The sequence below is a fragment of the Oncorhynchus masou genome, chromosome 21 (assembly GCF_036934945.1).
Source record: "Oncorhynchus masou masou isolate Uvic2021 chromosome 21, UVic_Omas_1.1, whole genome shotgun sequence".
Taxonomy (NCBI): Eukaryota; Metazoa; Chordata; class Actinopteri; order Salmoniformes; family Salmonidae; genus Oncorhynchus; species Oncorhynchus masou.
In genome coordinates this window covers 24,128,811-24,141,531 of record NC_088232.1, presented here as the reverse complement: position 1 = coordinate 24,141,531, position 12,721 = coordinate 24,128,811, and the positions used below count along the sequence as shown (strand labels likewise).

General features: G+C 38.7%; 1 protein-coding gene across 3 annotated transcripts in view; it reads left to right on the top strand.

The window, feature by feature from the left end:
- Positions 1-646: 646 nt before the first annotated feature.
- The window catches only part of LOC135507985 (neuronal PAS domain-containing protein 3-like), a 391,626-nt gene continuing 379,551 nt past the window's right edge, over positions 647-12,721 (top strand). For 2 of the 3 annotated variants that reach the window (XM_064927840.1, XM_064927839.1), the window contains exons 1-2: positions 647-1,021; positions 1,722-2,106. In XM_064927840.1, the coding sequence (XP_064783912.1) occupies positions 1,955-2,106 (152 nt within the window). In that variant the 5' untranslated portion in view covers positions 647-1,021; positions 1,722-1,954. Of the gene's footprint in view, positions 1,022-1,721; positions 2,107-3,893; positions 4,402-12,721 lie in introns of those variants that run through there. The other variant, XM_064927841.1, reaches the window with a different exon arrangement.

Genomic DNA, 12,721 nt, shown 5'->3' with positions numbered 1-12,721 from the left:
AAAGTTGATACCCTGACTGAGATCCTAAAACATTGATACATTTTGGGGGGGAATTGATCCTCGGGAGTCGGGGTAGTGGCCTGTCCCTGATTAACATGGTATACATATGTTTATTAACTATGCACAAGCTTCTGCCCTTCTGAGGGGAGAACATTATGCTATAGAATGTATCATGTGTTATGGTAAATTTGAGTTGGTGTCCTCTGCAAGCATTAAGTTCAAGAAAACATATAGGCTTAAATGTAAAATCTTTAAAATGAAGTGATGTTTTCATAGGCAACTTGTCTGTATACAATTATGAAGTACTACTCTTCATCTGTGTTACCTGTTCTTTGTCTAATTGTATCTAGTTTGTACTGGCTGTACTGTATATGTCAAACACTTGCACTGTCTTGGTGTGAGATGGCTTGGTGGTATGTTAATTTGTGCTTTACCCGCGTAATGAATGGTTATAGTTTCAGCGAAATCGAATTTATCCGTCTCCCGGGCTGCAATGGGTTACCGCTGCTGCAGCATCCTTTGCGCGTTCCTGTCATGGTCTTTGATTGGCTGGAATGGGGCGGCGCGCTCAGGCATCGCTTGCGCGAGGCATCAGCAGCTGCTGAGGCCAAGTTCATCAGCTCACACGCGCTAGGAATGGCATTGCTGCACACTACCAGATCACACAACAACACAGTCTATGGGAAAATTCACACAGACAGCAACACGCTTATTTACAAATTATCCGATGCACATTAGGGCATAGCAAGTTGAGGAAACCTGTACCGGAGACACCTCACAAAAACAACAGCACATACAGATAGATAGAGCACCAGTCAGTCAAGAGGAGAGGGGGGTTCAGTCCTTCAAAGAAAGATAAGAAAATATCACACTTCAATTGTTGGAGAAAAACTGAACGCGTCAGCGTTATTTGGAAGTTTTTTTGAGCGATTTTTTTGCATACTGGCCTATCATCACATCTCGGCATCCTTACAAATAGCATCGGTCCACTTTGGAAGTGACGAGTGTGCCAACAATAGTGGTAGGGCATAAAATATTTTTTTGCAATCCTCTCATTCTAATCTAGGTTTAACGATTTGGTCAGCGAACTATTGCTAACTTTTGTTGTGTCTATGGTGTAAGTCTAACACGTAATCAATTTCAAAACGTTAACTTGCATTGTTTTGTTCGTAATAATACCAATTGGATTGGAATTTTGGAAAAAGATGTGCGCACCGAGAATGGAAACAGGTCCGCGATTGTGGCTTTAAGCCCTTTATTTTTCTAATATCTTAACAACCAGTATTCAATTTGATTATCTTACAGAGATAAAACTTCAGTACATTCAAAATAACCTTATTGGTGAGCTTTTTATTGGTGAGCTTCGGTTCCCGAAGAAGCGCCTGTCAGTTCTTTCTCCTGTTAACTTTGTAGGTAGCCTAAAACTTCCTGACCGGCTGTCACTTCTTATATTTCAACTTCTAGATCACCAGATATCAATAACTCTAATCAATGTTTCAATTTTACATATAGGAAATGCTAAACCGAATGGATACATCTAATTGCTGAATAGATCAGAAATATAAGGCTTGACTTTTCAACATTTTACGCTAGAATTACGCGTGATAGTTGCAGTAGCCTGTTTGGCAAAACATCAACATTTTGTCATTATATCTAGATAAAGATAAATAACAATATTCATTTATCTTTCCACGGTCTCCAACCTACACATCCCTGCGTAGAGGACACGTTTCCTGCCCCGCACACCACCGGCATCAATGTCATTGCTAACCTCCTGAAAGCTGCAGTTGTCTCGTCGCTGATACAGAGAGAAATCCAGACATAGAATGGCCGATGAGCTGGTAACCATCACTCATGGGATTGTGGTGTGACTTGTTCGGCTGGAGGGAAGACTGCTGATATTCTTTGAAAAATCTTCATAGACTCAGTGCGTGTTCAATCTACCAGAGCAGGGATGATCAGGATCTTCCCGGATTTCAGCGTTCAGGTGACGGCGGCAGGTGGAGGAGCCGGGGGAATGCCATCAGGTCCTGCGGTGGGGAGAATCCCCGGTACCACTAACGGGAACCCGCAGAACGTCCAGGGGATCACGTCCTATCAACAAAGGTATGTTGACCTGACCACTGGGGAAATGTATTTTGTATTGTTTTATTTAACAAATTCTTTAATTCAGACACGGGCACAATACTAGCCTTATGGATATGTTATAAGTCACTGAACAGTTTGGGTTGTTTAATGGTCATGGGCAGGCCTACCACGTGTATAACATAAGGCATTATCAAGTTTCACATTATGCCATTTAGCCTATGCAATATAGGCCACATGGATAACAACAATAGTTCAATTGGCTACAACCTGCAAATGTAGTAAGTCACTTTACATGAAGTTGCATGTTCAATGTTCATGCATAAAACAACACTTGGCGTGACAATCAACTTATTCTGAAAGATTTAAACTAGGCTATCCATGAGACCTTTATTAAGCCAACGATCATGAAAATGCCCATATTCTGAGCAATCATTCAATAGACTATTTTACAATCAATAATTAGGGTAATATATAACCTACACTGAATGCTTTACATGCTACTTGATCGTGTAAAGCTGTAACACATATCAAAGGTAATTAAGGTAGGTATATGTTATATAGGCCTATGTTAGTTTCTCAGAACATACCAAAACCACAACAGAGTGTAAATACAGAGACTTAATGGCTGGCAAAAGTTACCACATTGACATTACAGGCCTGAATTAGAAACTATGGTATTCATGATTAAAAGCTTTTGCAACCCACAGTTAAAATCACAAGTATTTTAGAATGACTCATTATATTTTATTAAACATGTTGGGCAGCTTATATTGTTTCAAGTAAAACAAATAGGCCTATAGATTAGCCTATAGCTACAGGCCACATCAGCTGTCTGAAAGAGAACATTTGAATGGCAAACAATGACATGCTAAACTGTTCAAATATACATTTTTTCAATAAATTGGCTGAGACTAATAATCCATGGCACTTTTTCTTAAGCAATTACAATTCTTTGATTATATTTGAGCCAATATAACAAAATAACTTGTATAGGCTATATTTTCAAAACAACCATTTTGGTATGGTTAGCTGTATTACAGATGAAATCTGAAAGAGCAGAGATTTTTTTTTTAACAAAAAAAACTATAAAAGTATATAACAAAACAAGAAAAAGTTTACACAATTAAAATCCACACTTTGTCTATATTTGCAATGCTACATCAGGACGTTTTGGGATAATTCTAGGCCTTTTACCCTATATCAGAATATTACCTTCCTGAAGTTTTTATTTGGTATCTGGTAAACACATTTTACAAACAAATAAAGTTGCACAATAATTTAGAGCATATGACCGGTCAGTGACCTTGACCAGTCATTGATTGAAGACTAGTTTTCAACTCCATCGTTCTTGTTTATCTGATGTGACACTCGAATGATAATTCATTTAAATGCAAATGCTTTAACAATTAGGCTAATGCATGGCTGATTCATAGGCTATGTTATATTACACTAAAATAGCTTGCTTTTTAGATCAGACTACAAAAGTTAATCACAGCCAGATAAATGAAATAATAGGCCTACTTAAAACAGAGATACAACCGTATGTAGGTGGATATATTTGTATTTAAATGATGCATCTTGATGTTGTTAGTGCTATATAGTCACGTCCAATATCTGCAAAAACTATTAAGATGATCAGAAACAGTTCATTTAGTGACAAAACGTCATAATGCAAAAATGTATAGATACTTCCAATTGCAGAACAAAAAGCAATTCCAAGGGAATTTGCGTATTGCAACCTGTATAACGCAACAAAAAAAAACTGTTTCCAACTACAACTGAGTGGCGTTGTTGCGCCGGCTGGAGAGAAGATGTGTCCCTTTTCACATAGAGCGAGCCAGGAAAAGCTGTAAAATGCACAGACAAACAGACTCAGAAAAATCCTTTACGAAGCAACGAAGACAAGAGGCTCTTGCGGAAAAATGTAAAGATAGGCTACGATGTTCCTGTTTATAGTGTAGCAATTCCACTGTTACAACCCGAGCTCCATATATCAGGAGAGCAGCTGGATTTGAGAAGCATCCCCCGGTTTCCACTCACTTTTCTTGGCATGCCTTTGGAGCTCGATCTCGGTTTTTTTTGCTCCGTTTTTCACGCTCATGAACGCCAATACACGGAGACAGGGGCACGGCTGGTCCACATCAGCGCTATGGCTTTATTTAAATACACCTAGTCTACATGACGCATTGCTGTCAGACGGCACGGCTTTATGTCAAAATAAATCTGAAGAAAAAAAAGTAAGAAATCAAATAATTGCAGGAAGATGGCGCCCACCAAACCTAGCATTCAGCAAGACCCTACAAGAAGAGAACGGTAACGCTTGGATTGTTCTTTTTCTATATGAAAACGTTGACGCTTATGACTAGATGCTATGCAATTTTGAGTGGAGATGTCAGAAGTTTCGATGTTGCCCTTTTCAGCAGGAGTGCATCTGATAATTGGGGACCTTGGCGTTCGGGTAACAGGTATAGACTGAGAAGGCGTATGTTATAGGCTACTACAGAACAGCTAGTGCTGGCCAGCAATGCAGGCACTTTCGCATTGTTTATGTGCTAAGCAAGGTTGTTAACTGTCGTAAACATATTCATTCATCGATGACAATGCCGCTGTTTGTTTCTGTGTAGATGGAAAAGCTGCTTGCTAGGCCAGGCTGTGCTGTTCTGTGTGCGGTAGTGGTGATTCTCTGCATGCTGTTTTGCAGCGGAACCTCAGTCAGTCTGAAGCTTATGTGAGAGCGAAATTAGCATACACCAGCAACCAGCTGTTGAGGAACTTTAAATGTAGCACATGGATTACTGTGTGTTGTCAGATCAGAAATCACCCTCTGGTAATGGTTCTAGTAGACTTGTAGTTAAGGACAACACTGTGGCTGCGACAGTCAAATTGTATTATAGCTCATTTGCATGTTTTGAAAAACAAGCAGGTGATTAGATTGAAATGAATAATGGTATGTTACTATCTGTAGTTTAAAGTGGCTCTTGAAGGCAACAATGAGTTGTATTTTCACAAATAATATAAACATGAATTATGATATAGCCCCCCCCCCCCCCCCCCCACACACACACACACACCACCACCACCACCACTACATGAACAAGTTAGAAATAGGCTTTAGGATCAGAGTGTATTACAAACACTGACAATTTCATAGCAGACAGTTTTAATCCATTCAGAAAGTATTCATCGCCCTGACCTATTCCACATTTTGTTGTGTTACGGCCTGAATATAAAATGGACCCATCTACACACAATATCCCGTTAAGGACAAAGTGAAAACATGCATTTATAAATTTAAGCAAATTTATTGAAAATGCAATACTGAAATATCTCATTTACATAAGTATTCACACCGCTGAGTCAATACATGTTAGAATCACCTGTATTCAGCGATTACAGCTGTGAATCTTTCTAGGTAAGTCTCTAAGAGCTTTGCACACCTGGGTTGTACAATATTTGCACATTATTCTTTTAAAAATTCTTGAAGTTCTATCAAGTTGGTTGTTGATCATTGTTAGACAGCCATTTTCAAGTCTTGCCATAGATTTTCAAGCCGATTTAAGTCAAAACTGTAACTAGGCCTCTCAGGAACATTCAACGTCGTCTTGGTGAGCAACCCCAGTATATTTGGCCTTGTGTTTTAGGTTATTGTCCTGCTAAAAAGGGAATTTGTCTCCCAGTGTCTGTTGGAAAGCAGATTGAACCAGGTTCTCCTCTGGAATTTTGCCTGTGCTTAGCTATATTCTGTTTCTTTTCATCCTAAAAAACTCCCTAGTCCTTGCCAATGACAAGCTACCCATAACATGATCCAGCCACCACCATGCTTGAAAATATGATGAGTGGTAGTCAGTGATACATAACACTTTGTATTCCGGATTTAAAGTTAATTTCTTAGCTAAATGTTTAAATGTTTTTCACTTTAGTGCCTTATTGCAAACAGTTGCATGCATGTTTTGAAATATTGTTATTATTTACAGTCTTCCATCTTTTCACTGTAATTTAGGTTAGTACTGTGGAGTAACTACAATGTTGTTGATCCATCCTCAGTTTTTTCCTATCACAGCCATTCTTAAATAAAAAATAGTTATAGACTCAAGACATTTCAGCTTTTCCTTTGTAATTAAAATTACGTTTTTTGGTACATTATTTCACTTTGACATCATGGGGTATTGTGTGTATGCCAGTGACACAAAATCTAAATTGTATCAACTTTAAATTCAGGCTGTAACACAACAAAATGTGGAGAAAGTAAAGGGGTGTGAATACTTTCTGAAGGTGCTTGTGTGTTATTGAATACACGGCGAGTGCTTTTATTGAACTGAACCAAGGGGTTACAATGTATCAATGTTTGCTGGGTGTGACTTGTTAGGACACATTGTATCTAACACATGATTGTGCTGCATTTTAAGGATACATTGCTGTAAATTCTTCTCTTAAAGGAAAAGAAGGTTAGCTGTCATTCAAGAACTATAAGCTTAAGCAAGTACATTTTTATGGGTATGTGAGGAAAAGCAAATATAGCGAAAACTTGAGATGGACCATTATTGTCAATAGGCCTACTTGCTATTGTGAATTACTATTATTCTATACACATATTGTTAATAACCATAATTAAACATTTACTATCTTCCTGGTCTGAGTGCACCCTGCTATTTCACTAATTCACCATTTCATTCAGTACATTTACAATTGCAGCAGCAGCATCCAGCCAGCAGCAGCAGGGAATGTTTATGCTAAGTCAGTCTCTAGTAATCTCTCTGGCAGGAGCATATTTGTGTGCCATTCTGGGCTATATCTGAGAGATAGGAATCTTGAAGATGGAATTAATTTTGAGGGGGGAAACTTCATAGCCTGTGCATGAGTGCTTTCTTTATCACCTGTCTCCTATTGCCAGTCTGCAGAGGTAAATCAGACTCTGATCTGTTATTCTGCTCCACTTGAGAGTTGAACTTAATAACACTTGGGTCTGAGAATTCTGATGAAGGACTAGGTGAATATATTTAATTTAATGCCCCTCTTAATAGCATCCTGATGTTTGCCAGAGTGTGTGTGTGTGTGTGGGGGGGGGGCTGTTTATAGTTGTTGCTGTCCTCAAGGTGGTGTAATCTGACTAATGCCATCCTGACTAGGGCAAACAACTCTGCTGGCTGGATTAAGTGTTAAAATTTAAAGAGAGAGAGAGAGAGAGAGAGAGAGAGAGAGAGAGAGAGAGAAACGGTGTTGGCTTGAGTTCACACAACAGAGTAACTAACCGCAAAGTTGGCATTCTTTCACAAACCATTTCCCTCCCTTTGGGCAAACAAAAGTGCTAAATTGTCCTATTTCCTATTCTGTTCACTTCAGAAGATTTATAAAACATAATTAAGAATGAGTATAACTATGATTGCTATAGTCTGGAGAATGGAGAGGGGAGCAATGTGATGGTGTAGTTGCTGTAGGCAAAGCATTCGGCTATGTTTAGTTGAAAATGATGCCACATTTTACTTTTATTTTGATGGAATAACAGAGGGAGCCAAGCATTTTTTTGCTAGTGGTCTCAAATATTAAAGCATTGCATTATTTTACCCTCTGCCTTTCAATGTCAAAATATGTCAATATTTGTAAGAACACACAAAGAAATGAAATTGTTTCAGTATATAATTATTGTTTACAATGATAGAGGTAGGCCTTACTGTAATTTTCACTTGTCATACACGACTTGAACCAGGCCGCAATGTACATATAGGTTTATTGTAAAACATGTTTCTACTCGTCTTTTAAACCATTTTCATGACAACTGAAATAGTAGAAACATGTTAGATGAAATTGCCTTTTTTTGTGTGAGGGAGAGTGTTGTACCAAAGCAAATGTTCAAGGAAACAGTCATGCCAGAAATGAACACGAATGCGTTATTATCAGAAAACAATGTTTGTTATGGACCTTATTAAAATATATCCCTTTCACATCACAGCCACAGCCCTCCTTATTGGTTGTTTTCATAACGATGGCGATGGTGCACTAGATTGGGTGTGTTGCTGTAAAACCATGGTACAGAGAACACACTATCCAATCCTATCGATTGGATATTGAATAGTTAGAGAACAGAGGTGTATAACTCTGTTTATTTATCACAATTAGGATTGATTTCTGCTTTCTGGTGTGTGTCTCTTTCTGGCTGCACACATATGGTCCCCGGCACTGTTGATTACCGTTGTTCTCCCTCTTTCCTCTGTGTGTGTGTGTGTGTAACTGCATGGTTACTGTGAAGGTCAGAGTCGAGAGTGAGAGATGCGTAAAGAAGATGCATCCTGGGTAAAAAGGTGTAATGGTGCAGCCAACGGGTTGGAGCTGCTGCATTAAAGCACAGCAAGGCTTGTCTTACAGAGAGACGTGTGTTTTATTACTCACGTCATGACGCTGCTCACCACACACTACTTGATCGTACGTTTTTGCTGTTGTGTAGTTTCCAGGCGTGGCTGGTTGACTGACTGGCTGGTATTTGTATCATCTTTAGACTGTGTCATGTGCACTTTCAGTGGTAGTGGTGGGCTCATAGAGAAACGCCCGTTATAGTGACCATGAGCCAGCAGGCCAAATTTCACATATTTGTCCACTTTGGGGTGGCAAAGTCTAATGGTGATTTTCATTAAGGTTTATGTCTGTGGGTTATATTTTGGTATGATACCCACGTATCAGAGGTAGCTAAATGTGGTTAGCACTGCATTATATGTTATGATCCCTATGTGGTTAGTTCGGCCAACAGGATTGAGGTAATGACATTTCGTTTTGTATTATAAGGGAGCAATCTTCTCAAACTAAGGCAATTTGGTATGTTATTAACTTCATAATATAGCACATATTAAGGTATGAAACAATTGGAATGATAATTACATCTCTTGGGGCCCACCTTGGGGGGGGGGGGTCAAAGGTCATACGTGTAAGCATTTTGGGTTATATCGAGCCAGAATGGACATTATTATTGTGATGTGCTCTGTTATCACATGGTACCCTAGATGACAACTGCTCCAAATTTCACACAGAACAAGGTTAACCAGTGGGAAAGTTATTTTATTTCAGCGAAATTCAGTCACCATAGATGTAGTCTATATTCAGTCCCAGCAGCCTATTTTCAAGAGGGCCGCCATTGATTTAGATGGGGAGGAACTGAATTTATTGAGCATGGCCATAACTGAATAAATCATTGGTGTAATAACACCAATAATGGCTTAAAATGTGTGTTACAATCAGTAAAATCCAAAATGATGGGCCAGGTATGTCAGTTATATTTATTTAGGTAAATATTAGCAGAATAGGTCTGCTGATGGGGAAGCTTCTATGCATAGTCACTTTAATAACTCTACCTCCATGTATATATTACCTCAACTAACCGTTGCCCCCACACATTGACTTTGTACCAGTACCCCCCTGTATGTAGTGTTGCTATTGTTATTTTACTGCTGCTCTTTAATTACTTGTTACTTTTATTTCTTATTCTTATCTGTATTTTTTTTAAACTGCATTGTTGGTTAGGGGCTCTTAAGTAAGCTGTAATACCTGTTGTATTCGGTGCATGTGACTAATACAATTTGATTTGATTTGATTTAAAAAAATATTCAAAAAAAATAAGTCAGAATTGCAGATTTCTTTTGCCATTTCAAAAATATTACATTGAAGCGCTTAGAAAATCTTTAAGAAGCATTCACTGATGTCTATTGATTAAAACATTTTCCTGCATTCAAATGACTAGTGGCCTCATGGGTGGAATTTTAATCATATTCAAAATTTCATAATTCATAAACATATATTTTTTAAACAGCCTGAAAATATGGTGTTTCTATGTCAAGTGGTTTTTGTCTTCTGTGATGTATACAAAATGTAATATTGGGATGCAAACTCAAAATGTAATACATTTCATCTCTATATCTGACATGGTACAGGTGTCTTCTCTTTTTAAGCCCAGAACCATGTGTGTGAGGTGCATAAGTAGATTTGTTTAAGACTACCAAGAAACACTCTGTGTGACCCTGATTTAGGACACTGCAGTAAAAGGTTAAAATAATATGCAATATGATTCTATAAATTGTGTTAACATCAAGAAATGTGACATGAAATCTGCCTCGTACATTGCACCCTATATAAAATCCCATAGGAATGCATTACATCCAGCAGAGGTACAGGTAACCCATTTTTGCAAAATTCCTTCATATTGAGTGTCCCAAATTTTACATAAAGCTAGTAAAAGTCTAAACAATGATGCATAGGTATTGCTGATTTAACTATAGGGTACACATTTTCCAATATGGCTGCCAACCAGCTCCATTGGTTTTAATTGGATTGGTCTGACATTGCCACAGATCTTCCAATAAAATGTGGAATATGCTTAATGATAATACAAAAATTACTATAGTTATGCAGATAACACAACTAATTTAGCCAGGTTTGCAAAATATAGTCTTTGTAAAATATTAGCAAAACATTCTTGTTGTTGTTGCCTAAAACACTATTTATATATCTGTTTTTGATCGGTATTTGCATCCCTAATTTCTCTATTTTATTTTCAAACATTATATAATAATGATATACAAGATTATGCCATATTGTTAAATATACAATCTGTGTATTGAATCCTGTCAAATACACTGCATTCCAACATAACATTATAACAAACCGCCAAATGATGAGGGTATCAACTTACAAAGCTGGTGAAGTATTAAAGCCTTAGGTTTACAGTCTTTATAGATGGTGCACAGTTACACTATTTGTATATTGTAGTATAGGGCTTACTGAAAAATGTATTGGTTAGTTGCTGTTGAGGGTTGTCGAGGGCACCAGCATTAGTCCATTTGCTAAAAGGCTAGATTTTTTCTAATTACCAATTGCAGAATTTTATTACATTTGCCAACCATTCACTGAACTTATGGCTACAAAAGGAGGTAACATACAGTATTTCATTAAATAACTTAGAAGGTTGAAGGTTAAGAGTGCACTTTTAAGATCATGATGTCAGGTACAGAAGAGCTTTTAATCACCTTTGTGATTAAAGGAGATCATTTGTCTTTAATCTTTGTGCTAATTTGCTGGGACAACTCAACAAATGACAGAGAACACCTTTCATCTTAGCATGCTGACTATTGCTAAACAGCAGACTATTATAGGTGAGAACTATAAAACCAATACGTTACCAGATTCGATCTCTTGGACTTGTATTATTTCCCAGTATGACCAATTTCCCTAAAACAAATACAGGTAACTGCCAAAGTAAGGAAACACCAACACAAAGTGTCTTAATAAGGTGCTGAGGCACCACGAGCCAGAACAGATTCAATGCATCTTGGCATAGATTCTACAAGTGTCTGGAACTCGATTGGAGGGAACCGACACCATTCTTTCACGAGGAATTCCATCATTCGGTTGATGGTGGTTGAAAACGCTCGGGCGCCGCTCCAGAATCTCCCGTAAGTGTTCATTTGGGTTGAGATCTGGTGACTGAGACGGCCATGGCAGATGGTTTACATCGTTTCCATGCTCATCAAACCATTCAGTGACCACTGGTGCCTGTGGATTAGGGCATTGTCATCCTATGCGGGCATTGCCATGGTTGTCAAAATAAAGTGGACACATTTTCCCACTGGCCCATTAGACTATTAAGCACTATTCTTTCTGCTTATCTTTGCATAATACTATAACACCCATATTAATGAACTCAGTGATATTCATCCAACATAGCTATTCTTATACACATACAGTAAGTAGTTCGCTAATATAGCTCATACCCTGTTATTGCCCCCTGAAAACTCCATGACAAGGCACAGGCAGGCACACAGAAATTGTGTTGTGTGTTTTAAGAGAATGGCTGTGCAATATCCACTCTCTCCCACCTCACTTCCCTATACTGGAGGGGATGCAATCACTACAGGTCTGCTGACGGGGCAGCTTTTTCAGGTGCCTGTCCTTGAGCACAGTTCAATTACCAAGTACGATTGTTTAAATACAAGGTCTCTCTCACTCTCTCCCTCTCTCTCTCTCTCTCTCTCTCCCTCTCGCACCCTCTCTCTCTCTCTCTCTCTCTCTCTCTCTCTCTCTCTCTCTCTCTCTCCCCTCCCCCCCCTCTCTCTCTCTCTCTCTCTCTCTCTTGTCCTTTATCTATTTGTAAGAGCATGACTGTTCTGTTCTCCCCGCTGGTTTCCTTTGGGAAATAACCATTCTCTGTATTCATCACAATCACTGAGCAGCGGCTTGACTTACAATACTTAATGCCTTTGTTTGCACACCAAAGTCACGACTTTAAATAGTCACAGGTGACAAGGGAATTGCGAACAGAGCACAGGCACAGCGCACGTCTATCTTTTAATGTCCGTCCGCAGCAGAGAAGAGACCTGCGTTTAGTGTCTATTCTTCCAGACAGATGTTGAGCATGCTGATTCCCATCTGCTGTTTTAGTTCAGGTGCTCTGCTCTCTGCCAACGCGCTCTCACAATCTACCACTGTGTACCTACACACCTAACCTGCATCTACACACCTAACCTGCATCTCGCCGGACTGTAGTCGTGCCTTTCGCGTCCCTTTGATATTTTAAGTAGAAATTGTGCACCTGTTTTATTTAATAAAGTGCCCTTTAATATAGACCACATGTTGAATTCAATAAATCCAATTTAAA